The sequence below is a fragment of the Mchenga conophoros genome, linkage group LG6 (genome assembly GCF_057382185.1).
Source record: "Mchenga conophoros isolate Kocher_MC1m ecotype Shallow Benthic linkage group LG6, M_conophoros_male_GT1.1, whole genome shotgun sequence".
Taxonomy (NCBI): domain Eukaryota; kingdom Metazoa; phylum Chordata; class Actinopteri; order Cichliformes; family Cichlidae; genus Mchenga; species Mchenga conophoros.
The window spans coordinates 29,953,911-29,971,797 of NC_140531.1; the positions used below are offsets into that span (position 1 = coordinate 29,953,911).

Sequence of the window (17,887 nt, forward strand, 5' to 3'; positions counted from 1 at the left end):
TACAGATGAACTGACGCACCGGATCCACGAGACTTCTGTCACTGCGGCGGGATCTTGTTTTGCGCCCCCCCCCCCCCCCCCCCCCCAAAGAAAAAAAAAGAAAGAAATAAGAAAAAACGAAAAACTTAATTTTTTTTTAAGTTTTGAGACATTTGAAAACACTTTTAATATTTTTTTTTACCCAATGATTAATTTTAGATATATAGAACTTATTGGATGAGGCTTTATTTTGAACACGTTACGATAATACAAAAACTAAACAAGGAAAACGGTAATTAAAGAAGTAGAAAGAAGTCCTCATCCTACTCCTCACCAGTCATCACCTTTCTATGTCATGTCATATCACGAATTTGTGTATGTGCTTGTATATAAACACGTGCACACATATTTTGCAACGTTGATAATATTACAATACAATACAATACAACTTTATTTATATTGCACATTTAAAACCGAAGGTACACCAAAGTGATTCAGAACAAGGTTAAAAACAACAGATATAAGACCATAACAGAGTACAAATAAGCTAACAAATGAGAAACGCTGGTTAAACAAAAAATGCACATAAAATAAGAAATAAAACATCAGAGCATAATTTAGAAGATAAAATCACCGAGTATTCAGAAATATAAGGTGGGGGTATTGATACAGTGGTACATCAAGAGAAGATAAATAACGTAGGGATAAAATATAGGGAATCTGCACTAACTAACCAAAAACGCTCGGTCAAACAGGTAAGTTTTTAACTGTGATTTAAATAAATGGATGGAACCAGAGGTGCGAATAGAAGCAGGAAGATTGTTCCAGAGGCTAGGCGCTGCAGAGCAAAAGCATGGTCACCTCTGGTATTTAGCCGGGATCTAAGCTGCACTACGAGTAATTGTCCTGATTGGGGATATATGGACTAAAGAGTTCAATGAGGTAGCACGGCGCAGTATTGTTCATGATTTTAAAGGTAAGCAACAGAATTTTAAACTCAATGCCGTGTTTGACAGGGAGCCAATGCCAATGATAGTGAACATTCATAAGTATTGTGCCAAACCCCTGTACAGTGAAATCGACAGGAGAGAATCTGAATATGTTTTGCTTCTTATGTATATTCTTATGTATATATTTTATTGCTATTTTCATCCTGTTTAATCAATTATCACTCTCTGAACCAAGAACTGAAACATTCCTGACTTGCATTGCAAACCTGCTGCTATATATATATTTTTAGTATTCTTTTAGCACTATTTATATTATTATATTACTATTTATTATCTTATTGTTAGGGCTGTTTTTGTTTTTGTTGTGCATCTGCACCTTATTGTTGTCAATGCCTACGCATTTTTTTGGGACAGTGTGAAACGTAATTTCAATTCCTTTGTATGGCAAGTACATTTGAAGAAATTGACAAATAAAAGTATTCTATTCTATTCTATTCTATTCTATTCTATTCTATTCTATTCTATTCTATTCTATTATTATCACATCAAGAAATGTATTTTTATTAAATGTATCAATTTCCACACCATCTATGTGCACTTGTACATCATTCTTACCGAATAACAAATTTTAGTTTTATGTAGATTTAATGATAATTTGGTCCTACCAAACTACTTTTTTTCCACATGTTTGAAGTGACCAGTTCCAGTGACTCTTTTTCCCTAGAATAAAAAATATTTGTTCCATCTGCAAATAATACTAATTTTAATACATCCAAGCATGATGAAGAATATTCCCAGCTTCACAAATTGTGTCCTGTCAGTTAAAGGTTTCACTTCAGAGCACAACAGCTCTTCTAAACTGAATACTGTTACAGTTTATATTATGACTGATTTTTGTCAGATGCTTGTGTAAGCATTTATTGTAATCTCCTTGATTTAGGCAGTTATTACCAATGATGTAGAATCAGAGAATGATAAGATATACCTTATGTTAAAAAGTGAGTTATGGCCCTCTGATTTATGACAATTGAAGCAATAAAGGAAGTAATAAAATATGTATGACAGTCATGTGTGGTTTGTATATGGCTCAGCTGCAGTGGAGGGCTGGAGCAGTGATTTCAGGGTGTGTCGGGGAGGCTGACCAGAACAAGCTGTTGACCATTTCTAATCATGTCTTCCCTATATGAGTAGGACACCAGGACCTGAATTAAGAGCTTTGTGTGGTGTGCAGAGTGGAGGGATGCAGCTGGAAAGCTGAGCAGCGATAAATATCATCAGTTGGAACAGCTGCAGGACCAGTCTAAGTGCCAGACAAAGGTGTTTGAAAGTGGCCCGGAGGACCGACCTTTTGCCTATGCCTGGTGGTGGAGGAGCATTTCTTTGCGGGGCTCCCCACAGAGACCGCAGAATGAGTCCACTCTCACTGGCCAGCCAGCCTGGATGCTGGCATAACACTGGCCAAGGAAAGCAGCGGGACATCTACAACCACTAGTCCAAGCTCTGAGGAAGATGCTCCAGGGTAGTGGCCAAAGTTGGCCACTAACCCGCTTGTCTGTGCTCTATTTGTACAGGTCACAGCAGCTACAGACACCATACCTCACTCACCGTGAGCTGAACAAGCGCCGAGGCAGCCGTGTTGGAGGTGTGGGCAACCCGGGCATGTCTACCAGCAGCCTGCTGTTCAAGATGGAGCAGATGTTTCGTGTTGCTGGCCCTCCAACAACCTCCCTCGGTCTGAGAGGGATGTACGGTGTACCAGTAAGGTTCCAAAGCGGTATACGCCAGGCCTTGGTGGACTTGGGCTGTACCCAGACCATGGCGAATGGCAGACCATCCCGAGCAGTGGTGCTGCACACAATTTCTGCAAAGAGTGTGGGGCAGGCACTGTTTCAGGTCATCTCCCGAGTCAGCGTCCCGAAAGAGATACTGACTGGCCAGGGCACATTGTTCATGTTTCATACACTAATAGAACTATACAAATGACTGGGAATTAAATCTGTTTGGACCAGTGTCTACCACCCTCAGACTGATTGGCTGGTGGACAGACTCAGTAAGACTTTAAAGTCCATGATTTGTAAGTTAATTCATGACGATGAGTGCAATTGGGTTCGCTGGTTAGACCCTCTGTTGTTTGCAGTGTGGGAGGTGCCCCACACCTCCATGGGATTTTCACCCTTTGAGTAACAAGAAGCCGCAGACGATGTTGGACCTTTAAAGTCTGTATCTTCTGGACCTCAGAGCTACACACATTGGGAAGACTATCACAGGGAAATTTGCTCCAGGCCCAGGAACATCAGTAGTGCATGTACAACAGAGGGGCTAGACTCATGCAATTTTCACTGGGACATAAAATGCCTGTATTACTCACTTCTTCTAGCTCAAAGTTACTGGACAAGTGTACTGGCCAAGTGGCAAGGGCCCTTAGCGATCACACGGCAAGTGGGGGGTGTAGACTAAGAAGTTGTACGGTCACACAGATATATCACCTCAACCTCCTTAAAGTATGGAGAGAGGCTGAAACCGCTTCTCTGGGAAACAGATGAGTTGGGATCGGAGGTGCCAAATACTCTACATCAGCTGGAAGTTGACAGGAAGTGAGCAAAAATAAAGCACCATGGATAAGGAGTGCCTGCCGATCTGGTGGTTGGTCAACTCCCTCCGTTATTACCTCCTGGGACGTTCATTCACCCTCTGCTCGGACCACGCCCCACTACAGTGGTTCCACCGCATGAAGGATGCCCATATCACCTGGTGGTATCTGGCTTTGCAGCCGGAGCAGAGTGTGGGAGAAGAGTGTCAGAGTGTCATGAGTGGGTGCTCAACCAAAGTGGAGAAAGAGACTGTCAGTAGTGTGTCTCTACAATAAAAAAGAAAATAAGAACGGACAGCGTGTACACTTGTGGTCCTTTTTCACACTGTGACAGGCTTGTCTTTATTCATTCACCGTCATCATTCCAGCCACTGTAGCCTTTTGAGTCTGATAATCCAGATCATTTTCAACTTTCTTCTTGTCTGTCCTGAATTTAGATTCATTTCATGTAGCCGTTTGATTTGTTCAGGAGAGATCAAATACATTTTGTGCATTTTTATTGTTATTATGATAATACATGTATGGAAACAGATTGTTATTTACTAATTGCACATATTGCCACCATGATAGGTAACACCGTAGTAAGAAGTAGTAGCATGACTCCATCTCACTTATTAGCCATCAGTCTGTTTTCCTTGTATCGTCTTATTTTTTTTATACTGGCAATCTGTAATAAGGATATTACCTTTTAAAAGGTTGATGCAGAGCTCGCTTGCATAAAATCTGGTGAGCATTCTTCTAATATAGCTGTGCGATTTCTCTGTGAGCTAGAGGTCAGTGTTTTCTGCAAAGCAAAGTGTCTTCTCAATCTTACAGACATATTTTTAAAATCATTTTTTCCTTGATAAGAAAACACAAAGCTCTTTCTTAGACAGTATCCCTGATCTCAGCCTCAGGTGCTCTGGACAGCTGGGTGTGAGGTCTATCAACAAATAACCGTGAGGTTAATTATTGATAGAATTATTGATATTGATTTAAAACTCTCAAATAAAAAATGTTAGTGTCCAGGAAATATTTGAGGAGCTATTATATTAATATGTTATTTATCACATGGGCTTTTGAATAACAGCATGTAAGTGTTGTTATGCTTGATTAATGACCATTGATCAAAGGCCATGAGTACCATTCACAGAGAGTTGGGGAATGGCTGCAATCTCAGCATTGTAAGATGGTGAAAGATGTACCACTAGGCCCCCTCCTCGATTCAAAGATGGTCTTTTACTTTTCACATAAATGCCCTGACTGATGAGACCGGGGAAGCAAAACTAAACATAATGCGACCAACAAACTAGAAATAAACTGAAATGCACTACAGGACGCTAAATTATAAAGTACTGACTTTATAGTTTGGCTTTAAGTGATCTCTTAAATAACCAGAAAGAATAATGAGTCTACAACCAGCTCAAAACGCTGGGTCAGAGATGCAGGACCATGACAAAAGGCTGTCCCTGTGATCTAAAATAAAAATCACAGAGGCATGAAAAATAAAAATCTTTGGCAAAGTAGGAAAATTTCCACTTTACTGTATCATAAGCACAGCAGGACACCGGCGTCTATTTTGATGAGCTCCGAATCTTCCTTGGTCAACGCAGAAGCTTGACATCTAGAGCGCCAGTGTGACGTCCTGAACTCCCCCACTGTCTGAGGGATACTAAACACCAAACCCTTTATCAGAAGGCCGTAAAAACATCTGTGTTTCTAATTTGTCGGGTAAAGCCACCCCCCGGTTTCTGGCTGGTACCACTTTGAAACTGCTTTATTTGTGCTTCAGGGAGGAGCTTCAGGTTGTGGCTCGAACCCTGAATAATGGTTATTGTCATTAGGTGAAATCCTGGCTGATGAGACCTGGGTTGGGCCACCTCTTTTTTAAATTGCTTTATTTGTGGTTCACCTCGGTGCTCAAAATGTCAGTCGAAGGTCTTGTCATTTGGCCCAGACTGGCTGCTGTGTGAAGATTCACCTGTCTATTCAGAGTCTGCTCCTGGACAGTCGACTCACATGGAGCTGTAGAATGTGTAAGTCTCACTTGGATTGTGATTTTCCTTTTTCGGATTAAATAAACACATAAAATGAGTTACAGACTTTCAACGGGTTTGCAGCCTCCAGCTGCACCCATCACCATCACCCTCTGTTGTCACAAAAGCAGCCGTTTAATGACAACAACCTGTTTACTATCATTTAACATATTTTCTCACACACAAACACACAGCCAACAGCTGTCTAAAAAGTGAAGACATCATTATGAATGAATGAATCATATTCTCAAACATAATATTCATAATGCTGTTCCATATGTTCATCATCATATTTTCATCATGTTGTTGTCAATTATACCCAGGTATGATATATAATAATTGTATGACATGTCATTAACATTATAACTGTCATAAATCTTTATTACTTCCTTTATAACTTCCCTTGTCATAAATCATAGGGCCATAGCTCACATAATGTATACATTATTACTCTCTTTTATCCTCTTTTAAGCATTAGTTAGAATTAATCTCTGGCTCTCTTCCATCTTTTTTCCTGCCTTTAACACCCAAAAGGCTACACTATTTGGCTGCATTGACACACAGGCGCAGCCACAGGAGGGCCTTCGGTCCATGGATGGCAGACTTCGCCCAGGTGGCAGCAAGACACCAGCTAAAACACTTTAGCCACAGAGCAGCGGCGGGCGGAGTTTAGAGCTCTGCCCTCGCGGGGTAAATCCCGTTGTAGAAATGTATAAAGACATCCCTGGTACAGGATGGGTGACTGCCGCTGCTTCACTGTGTTTAGCGGAGCGGAGTGGTGGAGGACACTACTGGAGGGCGCTGTCGGCCTGGCCCCACTGGTGGAGTTCGGTGGACTGTTATCAGCCTTAAGTGTGGCGGAGACTGATTGGGACTGTTGCGGAATGGACCTTTATTGTGTTTAGTTTTATGTTCTTTTATCTATTCTTTCCCCTGATCAGGATACATTTTTATGCTGTAAATAAAGTATGTATTTTATTAATTACTTTAACAAGATTTTACTTGTCTTTCTGGTCCCGTGATCATCCCCTGCTGCTCTTCCCGGGGTTCCCTTCTAACTTATACCCGTGACACATCCAAGTGACTTGGACTTGGATCCCACCCTTAAAGTAAATTTACAAAATGAGTGAAACTAGCACCACTGGCAAACAGTGGCCTGTGTGCGGTCAGTTCCTTGATCATTGATATGTAAATTGTCATGACCACTGACCAACAAGGGAGTTTTTCCTTCCCATTGTCGGCAAAGAGCTTGCTCAGAAGGGGTCATATGATTGTTGGGGTTTCCTCTTTTTTGTATTACTGTAGGGTTTTACCTTACAATTTAAAGCACATTAAGGCACCAGTTGTTGTGATTTGTTGCTATATAAATACAACTGTAGTAAATTGAGTTGAATTGAATAGTTTTCACTCCCTGTGACCCCATGTCTTTATGTGATGTTAATTTGTAAACATGTGGGAGTGAGGGTCACGACACATGGCTGCCTCTCTCTGAACCTGGTTCTGTCTGAGGTTTCTTTCTGTTAATACACAGTTTTCCCTTACCACTGTCACCAAGTGCTTGTTTATAAGTTGTCTGATTGTTTTGTGTGGGTGTTTTTTTTTGTTTTTTTGTTTTTTTACATATTCAAATAAATTTGAATTTAATCATAGAATTTGTCTAAATTGGTTTTTGAACCATTTTTCTGGGATTTTAGAGAATTGTGTAAGTAGAGAAACAGCAGTACAACTGCAGCAATCTTCATTTTGTTAAGAACTTTACCAGTTTCAATGAAACACTAAAATAATCTCTAAATTTAACAGGACACTAGATGTGAATTGATAGAAGCAAAGGTACTCTGAAAAACCAGCTTGCAAATGTGCACACAGACATATACACACTTTGAGCAACAGCTAAATGTGAACACTTGTCTCCTGGCCTTTAATGGAAAGTAATATCCACACATCGTGTTTCAATCCTGAACACAGTAAATTTAAATTCCTTTCATAAATGAATTATAAAACTACTACAAATTGAACTGCATTTTTTACAACGTAAATGTAGCTTCAGTGAAACCACATTCTTTAATTTCAGCGACCAGAATGCGTTAACATGTGCTCCATATTGCATCACCTCAGTTGGCATCTGCATTTTCTTCAGCATTGTTGAATTTCTGATGGAAGTGAACCTGAATTGAGATTATAATTTATACCACTGGGCTCTGGAAAAAGACACAATGAAACATGGAACAAGTTAGAATATTCACAGTAACTTTAAGCTCTTAATAACTGAAGAGTGCTGAGGAGAACTGTCATCGTTACATTTATTAAGATACAGAAAAAAAGGAGGACAGTTAAAGGAAATATTTTCTGTTATCTCAAGAAAGCAGACAGCAGAAGAACCCATGTGTGCAGCTGTGCTTTGCTATTTTCTGCACGATTGAGTGATAATAGTTCTAATGGGAAATGAGTACTTTTAGCATCTCCACATGGAAAGTTAGTACAAATCCCTGTGTCACAGTCTACTGGTTACTTGTTGAAGACTGTAAATATGTCACTTTTACTGGCATGTCCCTTTAAAAAAAAACAAACCTATATATTAAGGGGGACCTTAGGGGCTGCGACAACTCAGAGGGATAACACTTTTCAGCCTCCCCAGGAAGTCTATGTCAGGGTGCTGGCATAGACTTTGAATACTTGACCAGTTCTATATGTGTTTTGTGCATTTGGAGGAAGCATTCAATGGCATCCCCTGTAGTACCCAGTGGGAGTATGTGGTGGTGAGACTAACAAAGCTTCCACTTTGGTGGCCTCAAAATCTCATCTCTGCTTTTTGCAGATGATGTGGTTCTGTTGGCTTCATTAGGTGGTGGCCTCCAGTTTGCACCGGAGCAGTTTGCAGCCAAGCTGGTATGAGAACTAGCAGCTTCAAGTCTGAGGCAATGGTCTCCAGCAGGAAAAAGGTGGAGTGCTCACTTCAGCTCAGGGACGAGTTGCTGCCCCAAGTGGAGGAGTTTAAGTCTCCGGGACTTGTTCACAAGTGAGAGGAGAGGGACAGATTGGGGTATAGCGACTACATTGATAGTGACTGAAAGAACGAGATTGCAGATACAAGCAGTGGAAATGAACTGAGAGATGAGTTTGGCCATTCGAGAGGAGCTCAGAGTAGAGCCACTATTCCTCTGCATTGAAAGGAGCCAGTTGAGGTGGTTTGGCTATCTGACTAGGATGCGTGCTGAACAACTCCCGGGTGAGATGTTCTGGGCATGTCCCACTTGGAGGAGGCCGCGGGTCAGAATCAGGACACGCTTGAGAGATTATATCTCTCGGCTGGCCTGGGAATGTCTTAATGCTCCCCCAGATAAAATGGAGGAGGTGGGTGGGGAGAGGGGGCCTGGGCTTTTCCTCCTCCCCCCACATCCCAGTCCCAGATAAGTGGAAGAAAATGGATGGATTATTATGATTATTCATTTTTTGCTAGTGTATTGTTATGCTTTCTTTTATCTTTCTTTATGAAATAGACCTTACCTTCATAGCATTCAGGGATCATGAGCCTTCCATCGATGCACTGCGTTGACACAGAATATCCACATTTCCTGGCGTTGTTCATGCACCAGACAGAGACAATATCTTTGTGGAAGACTTTGTTGGGTTTAAAGTCTTCAATCCACATTTTATTCCCTTTGTAAAGTATCCTCCCTTTATCTATTCCAATCTTACAAGGAGCTGTAAGTTACAAGAAGGAGAATTAAAAAATACAAGAGATGAAGGTCTCCGTTCAACTAATATAATCTCCTAAAAAGCGCAGCTCTTTGAAAATAAAGTGTGGTTTAAAAGATGTGATATTGGCTACAGTCCTACCCTTGCAGGATGGCTTCTCAGACCAAGTTCCATCCTGCTGGCAAACAATCTGCAGACTTCCCTCCACTATATAATCTCCAGTGCAGCCATATTTGATGGTCTCCAGGTAGTCAAAGTCTCTCTGGTCATTGGTTGACATGTAGCCTCTATCAATGTTCTCTGGTAGAGAGCAAGTCACCCCTGTAAAGGAGCAATTTCAGTAGACTGCTTAGACGACAATATTAATGTAGCTAGGCTTCATGCTGTCTTTCATAGCTCTGCATCATTATGACCTTTTTACTGGAGAGGAATATTTTTACTTTACAGCTAAGAAGGGAGAAAATTCCAAAATCTGTCCAAATGTATTTAGATTTATAGTATTTTTCCTCAGATTTCACATTATTCTCAGTGAACAAACAGAACCACGAGTTGTCCATTAACTGCATATTTGATCATTCATCCTGTCCTGAATTGAAAAGATACTTATTCAATCAACAACTATACTTCTACTATGCTTGTTATGATCTAATTATGGAGTATGATAGAGACGCTCATACTTTTTAAAGTATGATTTTTAAAGTTTTCAGAACTAAATGGGAGATGTTTCAGCTTTATCCTAAGTTTAATCAATCTACTGTTACTGACATAAATACTAAACTCTAATCCTCAGCTTTTTAACAGTTTGAAATTGTGACACGTCAAAGCTAACACATATATTTTTGGGCTTTCTTTTAGTTTGAAGGGATGGTTGTGTTCAGTAAAATACATCTGCAGTGCCGCTGTAGCTTTTACATCCTCACGTACGTCGACATTCGGGTGTCTTGGTCCAGGTGCCACTGGTCGTGCACTCTGCCGTTGCATCACCGAAAAGTGCGTATGGAGGCAGGCATTTGTAAGTCCCCGTGATGCCGTAATCAGTGGTGTTCCCTCTAACCCTGGTGTTGTAAACAATCATCCCAAACTCTGGGATCGGAGGAAGACCACAGGTCATAGCTGCGACAGGAGAGACACAATGAGTGAATTTAGATATGTATCGTTACATGAAATTGTAAAGTGTCTTACCTAATTACTTATAACTTGTGCCTGTTTTAGAGTATGTAATAATTTGCATGGCCTTCTACAGCTCGGCCCACTCAGTAAATTCTTGTTTCTCATCAATTTTATTTCTGAATGTCATAGATATAAAAACATATAAACAGTACGAAGGAAGAACAACTGCATATTCCAGATAGCTGTAACATATATTTATATACATCAAATACAATTTTAATAAATAAAGAAATAAATATATTTTCTCTTTGTGATTCTGTACCTATGCATTCTGGTACAGGTGAGCTCCATGTTCCATTGGCTTGGCAGACAGAGGTGCTGGATCCAGACAGTATATACCTATGCAGTGCAATATTATTCATTAAGTTAATGCTTAAAATGCTTAATCACATAATAACTCAAAAATGTTAAATCTATTTGAATGCAAAGGCTGACTGAATGTTTGATTGCTATTTACTAAACATGCATTTTCCACTAGACAGTATTTTGCACCTCATTAGAAGTTCTTTATTTGCACGCCAAAAAACCAAAGCGTTAGCGAGAACAAAGTGCCCGATAGATTAAGGAAACAAATTTGTCTTTAAATGGCGCATCAAAAACAGCAGCTGGTTATACATCTACTTTTACTGCATATTATGGAGTCTTATTACTCTTGGTTTGTGGTGTATGTGCAAAGATATGGTGTGGTGTACGATGTCACACAATAAAATTTGACAAGATGCTCTTCCTTTACCCTTCCTGACAAGTATAGTTGATCGTACTCTGGTAGACAGTATCCTCGTAGTATAAGTCTCCATTAGGTGGGGAATCAGGATAAGGACACAGCTTTGCTGCAAGAAACAATATGTTCATGATAAGTTTCGGTATTTATTTGTTGAAGAATAATGTAAACAGAAAAAGATTTGCATTCTGTTCTTTCATGAAACCATCAAATACTGGTCCCACTGTATATAGTCTAACCTTTTCATTATTTAAATGTTTTAAATTATATAATATATATTACAACATAAGAACAAACATGAAGCGTGTCAATTAGTAGTATTAGAAAATGTTACAGTTAAAATTAGGTTACTCTACAAAAAATAGAAAAAACACTCCTTCTAGAGCAAATTGAAACATATTAGTAATATTTGCACTTATTACAGTTTCCTTTAAATTATTCTGCAAAAGTGTTGTTATTAAGGAGACAATTGACTTGAAAATCTTAAATGCGTCATGAAAGATGATGAATTTATGTTGATATTAAGTTACAATACAAGGCAATCAGTTCCAAGATGTTAATTTCTCACAAAAAAAATGGAGACCCACGCTTGCACAGAAATTTAGTGGCTGTCCACGCTCCACTGGTAGTGCAAACAATTGTGCGAGGGCCTGAGATGGGGGTGTATCCGTCTTTGCAGGACAGCGCTAACTCCACACCAGGGTCAAAGAACATCTGGTCCACAGCCACATTGATGTTGGCATTCAGCTGAGGTCTGCGACATCCTTTGAAAACAAAATGATTTATTAAGAAGTGTATGCACTCTGTCAAGTTAACTGAGGGTTTATATATTATTACATTTGCAAAATATCTAACACTAAGCCTTACAGCACTACAAAGTGAACACCAGCATTTTCCCATAGAAATGAATTATTCACATATAATTATGGAAACGTATTTTTACTAAAAAAAAAAGTCTTCGGATTATCAAATAATATTAACTGTCTGTGCTAAACAAATATTGCTACTTTAGAGAAGCAGTATTCACTTGAAAGTATTGTTTTTTTGCATATGAAGCTCAAAAACACTCATTTATGATCGTACTTCAGTAACTGATTACTGATTGATTTCCTTATAACTAAAAAACCCAAATATTTTACTTCTGTGACAATCATTAACATAAAAACTGCACTACAAAAGTACATTTCTTTAAAACAAGGCTATTGCGATGATGTGATCCTAAAAACAGAAAACAGTGAAATGAAAAATGTATATACAGTCAAGACATATGATATCAAAAAAACAAGAAATAATACCCTTGGCAGATGTCACGGTGCTAAAAAACAGAACTGGAAACAGCAGAAGCAAAGTCAGCCATCGTTCCATCTTTTGTCGAAATGTTCAGATGTTCTTCAGTACTTTCCTGTGGCCTCTGGTTCAAATACTGACTCGCTCTGTTGCTGCTGTTTGTATTTCTCTAGAGTAAATAGATAAGAGCGACATGAAGTAACTGCTTACTGCCTATCTTTGTTTTGTTTTCTGTATTTTACTCGCTATCTGCAGTTACAGATTGTGATCCTTGTGACCTTTTACTGGAAGTAACAAACCGGACGAGTGGACTTTCCCTTGTTGCCACGATTGTTGCCCAACGCTGCAACCTTTTTTACATTCCTGTGTCACCATTTTGTAGCGGATAAATTACTCTGCAGAGCTTAATGCAATGCCTTGGGACAAGAGTCACCACAGGCAGGAGACAATCAGAAAAATATATACTGAATCTAAGTTGGATATGTTTTTTTTTTTTCATTTATGTTACCAGCTGATGAAAAATTGTAGAGTTTGAACCGTTTTCAGTATCTGAAGTTTGGCATGCAACAAAAAGTTTGAGAAACATTAGCACAAGTGAGTCAGAGATGCCTTAGAACATAGGAATGCCTTAAAATCAATCATTGCTGACAAATTTCTGCACTCACCTATGTCACCATTGCTCATGGTGTCCATGCTTGATGTCTTATACAACAGTATAAAGAAAATCTGTCTTACTGAGCTAAAACTCAAGAGAAATTTGAATCTATGTAGAAAGAGACACATTTCTCAAATAGAATCTAAATTAGTGATTGTGAGGATCTATGTTACTGTAAACCAAAGCCAGAAACATTGTATGAGCAGCTACAGTTTTAATATCAATGCCCGAACTCAAATGAATTGAAATAAAGTAGCACACTAATTCAAATGAAACTGCGCGATTTTCTTCACAAAGAAGTAATAATAGAGCCACACAGCATCTCATCACTGAATATTTTATCAACCCTATTACATGTTCAAGCTTTCAAGTCCATTTAAATTCATTTTTATCACAAGTGGGACTAAAGTGGCATCAGCACGAGTGTGGGTTGTTCACTCCCTGATATCGCATTTGAGTAGCTAAGGTCAAACGGAGAATCGACTAACATAAAAAGGTGTGAATTGGCTAAACTAAATCTCCTGGGGAAAGTTGTCAGTTGGACACTGCAATTATGTCAGCCTCTCTCATGTTAATAGCTTTTTATTAGCCACGAGCTCTCTGAGCTATACTTTGTATAGCCGTCATCTGGTTAGGAAGTTTAAACTTTTGAATGAGCCATTTCTCACAAGTTTAGCATATCTGACTGAAATGTGAAAATCATTAACGCACGTAGTTTAAATCTTCATATTTCATAGCAAAGTCTGGCCTGTGTATGGCTACGGATACAGTGTGTTAATAAGTGTTAATAAGTGTTAATGAATGCACACTTTCATGACTGACCAATGATATTTTATTATCAGTTGAATACAAGAAAACAGACAATGCCATTTAAAGATAGCGGCTTCCATCAACGTGTGATTGTAACGTTTCCTGGACTTGAAGTTGGGGGAGAAGCACACATCGTGATTTCTGATGGAAGCGTTTTTGGCCTCAAGTTGTAATCCATCCTGCCTGGTTCTAAAAAAAAAAGTGTGTGTGGGGGGGAACAAGACAGAAACAAATATATTACTGCAATCTTTGAACATCTTCATTTGACTGCATGGGCTTTCTAAAAACATCTGGAAACCATGTGACAGGAGTATTATTTAATTGTTTGGGGGGTTTTACAAAAAAATGTAATGGGTTGTTTAAAGTGAAAGCATGCGAGGCCGAACATGTTCATCACGAGCCCAGTTAACATAAAATAAACAAGTTTTGAACAACCTACATGTCACAAAGGAAGAAGAAAGAAAGTGAAACTGCTCTTTGATTTTCTTTTTTGGGTTTTTTTTTTACTCTTAGGGACCTGAACACCACCAAAGCTACAACTGCTTGAAAGACATTTAGTGAGTTAACAGGAACTCACCCTCGAAGCATCCTGGGATGGGCAGGTTTCCATCATTACAAGTGGTGGCCACAGGGTAGCCACATTTGTCAGTTTTGTTCAGACAATAGAAGGCGACATGTTCTCCATGGAGGACTCTGTTTGGTTTCAAGTCTCCAATCCAGATCTTCTTGCTGTTATAGAAAATACGGCCTCTTTTGATGCCAACTGTGCAGGGAGCTGGGTGAACAAACAGAGCAGCTGAAGCATTTTCACTGGACGTTACAAATCCAGTCTGTGGCTTATAAAGAGAGTGCTACATGCTGAGACACCAACTTATTTCTCGTTAGGGTGAGAGAGCGGACACTCATGAACACAAACAAGCTGAACCTATCAGAAATGTTTTGGAATAGTTTAAGATGAGGCTAGAATTTCAGCCTGAGGGAAGATCTTGTTTTCCTATGACTCACCCCTGCAGACCGGCTTTGATGACCAGTTTCCTGTGTTTTGACACTGTATTTCATCCCGACCTTCCAGAACATAGTGCTCACTGCAGGCATACCTAACCTTCTCCTTGTAGCCATGTTGTCTCATCACAGCAAAGGTGATGATGCCATTCGGTATGTTTGTTGGAATTGGGCAGCTCACGTCTAGAATAAGGTTTTGAATAGGAATTAAACAGTTACCAGCAATTTCATAAAAAAACCAAAAACATTTTAAATTAAAAAAATGGAAACAACATTTAGAGCAACAAAATTTTCCAGTTTTTTGTGAAGATCCAAAACAAAAGTAGACGTCTGCATACCTCGACACACCGGCGGTTCAGTTACGCCTCCATTAGCCATGCAGAATCCTCTCTCATAGCTTGGTGCTTTAGGTGGATTACACTCATATGTCCAAGCTTGGCCATACTTAGTTGTGGTTCCAGTCAATGGCTTATCGTGAACAATCCTACCATCGCTTGGTGGCTTGGGCAGAGGACAGTTCACAGCTTTAAGGAGAAAAAGAGGCCCGATTAGAGTCACATTGACAAAAGTTGAATTTGTTTTCTCTCAGCTTAATTTAGTGTACGATGTGCATTGGTTGTTCTCTTTGCTGTCCATTAAACATTAATGGTTTGATTTTCGCTCTGTACATTTTCCTGGATTACCTTTGCAGAGAGGTAGTGGATGGCTCCAGGTGTTATCATGTAAACATCTGGTTTCATTGCTTCCTATTAAGACATACCTGATGACGAAAAGTTCTCAGATATATTAACTGCAAACACAACTGTGTTTTGGGGTTTCATTCTTGCCGTCGCTCTTACCCATCATCACATGTGAAGTTAAGCACGCTCTTGAATGGTACTTCTGTCCTCCCCTTTGCAAACGGTTGCAGAGGTCTTGGGATCTGGCACATCTTAGCTAGAAAAATATGTCACAATATGGACAGCAGTGAATATTCTGTGGTTACAGAATATTATAAGCTGCAGGATATTAAAGCAGCTATTGCTGATTGTGTCTAAGACATATTCAGGAGGTCCCACGGCCTAAAACCACGATTTTTACTCACGAGAACATGCCAGGTTTGCCTGTGTCCATTCTCCTGTGGCAGTGCAGGTTATCCTGGCTGATGGTGTCCTTGAAGGCAAGTACCCCTGTTCACACGTGAGAGTCACCTCTTCTCCAACCTCATACACACGTTTTAGTGTTGAAGAATCAATCCCATCAGTGGTCGGAGGTCTGCTACATACTGGTTAAAGATCAGGCATAGAAATGGTCACGTTTTGCAACTAAACATTAAACTTTGTATTTTTTTAAAATATAACACTGCACTAAAACTCTGGGATCTATTATTCAGATAATGAGGCTTTCAACTGTAAAAACGTCACACAATAAACACACATGCATGAAATGCACAAATTAAATCATGAACAGCACGATCATTGACAGAAAGTCAAACGAGATATCTCGCAGCACATAACTCATAACAAATCTGTTTAATGCTAAAATACAAATGGTATAAATGGAGCAGTTATCCTCCTTCACTTTACCTTTCACTGATGTTACAGTTGTGTATAAAGCTACTTGGCTGAGGAGCAACAAAGCCAAAGCTGGAGACATCTTCCTGGGTTTGAAGACTCTCAGTGTTCCTGCAGATGTGTAAGGATGAGGATCAGGAGGGCTCCTGAGTAACAGGAGCGTGATAGCTCTGTCCAATCAGATGCTAGAGTAAACCCCTATTGATTGAGCACAAAGGTCGAAACTGTTGTATATTTACCTAGAGTTGATTGATAACTTTGATTTGTTACAAGAGCAATCAGCAGACACAAAGAATTACATGAACTCACAAGAACTTAACATAAAAACTTTGCTGTGCAAAGAATTGTCAATGAATAAACGTAAACAATCTTATTAGGAATGCATTTTTGCTCCAATAAAGCAGAGAGCAAATAGTTACCATGATAATGCCAACAACACAAGCACATTTAACTGCACGTGTTCTAGTTTGAGTTGACTAAAAGTTGTCCTTTAGCTCAATGAATTTAGAAAATTGTGGATTATATCAGCATACAAAAGGAGATTACTTCTAAAAAAAAAAAAAAAAGAGGAAACTTTGTGACCTGCAGGACCATAATCAGTGAAATTATGCAAAACCTAAGTGGGTCAGAGGATTTGTTGATTGCCAGCAATGTCATGTGTCCTTCATGGACGAATCAAAGTATTCAGATAGGCTCCGCTGATTTATCGTAAATCAAATTACTCAGGAGGTCTCAGTTTTTACAGGGATCCCTTAATATTCTTGAAACACTTAACCATACACTTACTACTATACTGTTCACACTCTTAAATGCCTTTGGAGCTATTTTTATTTCAAAACTTTTCAACCTGAATACTTCAGACAAATGAGACTCATGTGACAAAAGCACAGACAATATGCTTTTATTACTGATAGCGTGGCTATGGGAAGAACATTAGATCTGCCAACCTAATTAAATTTAGAAGAAGAAGAATAGAGATAGCAGTGCTGTACCGCAGGTCAATGGACCATAAAGGAATTGGTAAACTCAGAGAAGTCTGACAAATAGCAAGCAATTCAAAACAATCCATGCAGCTGTGACCAAATGCTTCATATGGGAACAAATAGCCGAGCTGAAGCAAATAGCATTAGTAAAATCTGCAAAATGGAGAGTCCAGTGAGAGACATATTTATAACTCCAATCACAGAATTTGAGTGAAATCTTAAGCACATTATTAGAGAGCTTAAATGAGAAACTGTGCTTTATTAACCAAGTGAGAAATCGGTCTCCTGGTGCTCAGTAAATCCCACAAATGCTAATATCAACACGTTCTGCACAAATTGTGCTGCAATTTGATTCAAAGCAACATGAAAATAACGGATTCAAATGTAAGCTGTGTGGTGTGATCAGTGTCATTATCTCTTTGTCCTCAGTACTTTTCCACACGACCTGTGAAATCTGACTGCGTGCAGTATGGCGT

The 17,887-nt window shown here is 39.4% G+C and overlaps 2 protein-coding genes across 4 annotated transcripts; both read right to left on the bottom strand.

Annotated features, from left to right (window-relative positions):
- Positions 1 to 7,425: 7,425 nt before the first annotated feature.
- On the bottom strand, positions 7,426 to 12,576 carry LOC146572896 (beta-2-glycoprotein 1-like). Its single transcript, XM_085277345.1, has 8 exons — positions 12,417 to 12,576; positions 11,709 to 11,885; positions 11,134 to 11,230; positions 10,663 to 10,739; positions 10,155 to 10,343; positions 9,372 to 9,551; positions 9,039 to 9,236; positions 7,426 to 7,732 (listed from the first exon to the last, which is right to left on the bottom strand). The coding sequence occupies exons 1-8, from the start codon at positions 12,484 to 12,486 to the stop codon at positions 7,668 to 7,670; spliced, it is 1,053 nt and encodes a 350-aa protein (XP_085133471.1). The 5' UTR covers positions 12,487 to 12,576; the 3' UTR covers positions 7,426 to 7,667.
- Positions 12,577 to 13,872: 1,296 nt separating this feature from the next.
- LOC146572897 (beta-2-glycoprotein 1-like) lies at positions 13,873 to 17,887 on the bottom strand. Of its 3 annotated transcripts, none has more exons than XM_085277346.1 (9): positions 17,844 to 17,887; positions 16,441 to 16,539; positions 15,960 to 16,139; positions 15,715 to 15,811; positions 15,559 to 15,635; positions 15,214 to 15,399; positions 14,879 to 15,058; positions 14,451 to 14,648; positions 13,873 to 14,062 (listed from the first exon to the last, which is right to left on the bottom strand). In XM_085277346.1, the coding sequence occupies exons 2-9, from the start codon at positions 16,508 to 16,510 to the stop codon at positions 13,953 to 13,955; spliced, it is 1,098 nt and encodes a 365-aa protein (XP_085133472.1). In that variant the 5' UTR covers positions 16,511 to 16,539; positions 17,844 to 17,887; the 3' UTR covers positions 13,873 to 13,952. The 3 variants fall into 3 exon arrangements, with proteins under 3 accessions (XP_085133472.1, XP_085133474.1, XP_085133473.1); XM_085277348.1 differs by having other exon boundaries at positions 17,857 to 17,886; XM_085277347.1 differs by having other exon boundaries at positions 16,441 to 16,626; positions 17,844 to 17,862.

Bases quoted from the DNA above. Each gene is read 5' to 3' on its own strand.
- LOC146572896 (XM_085277345.1), bottom strand. From the start codon at position 12,486: ATGGAACGATGGCTGACTTTGCTTCTGCTGTTTCCAGTTCTGTTTTTT. The intron at 10,344-10,662 runs GTACAGAATCAC...CTCCTGTCGCAG, and splicing joins ACCTGTACCAGAATGCATAG to CTATGACCTGTGGTCTTCCT. The intron at 9,552-10,154 runs GTACGTGAGGAT...GCTCCTTTACAG, and splicing joins CAAGACACCCGAATGTCGAC to GGGTGACTTGCTCTCTACCA.
- LOC146572897 (XM_085277346.1), bottom strand. From the start codon at position 16,510: ATGTCTCCAGCTTTGGCTTTGTTGCTCCTCAGCCAAGTAGCTTTATAC. The intron at 15,636-15,714 runs GTAAGAGCGACG...TTTCGTCATCAG, and splicing joins AACTTCACATGTGATGATGG to GTATGTCTTAATAGGAAGCA. The intron at 14,649-14,878 runs GTGAGTCATAGG...TTGTTCACCCAG, and splicing joins ATCAAAGCCGGTCTGCAGGG to CTCCCTGCACAGTTGGCATC.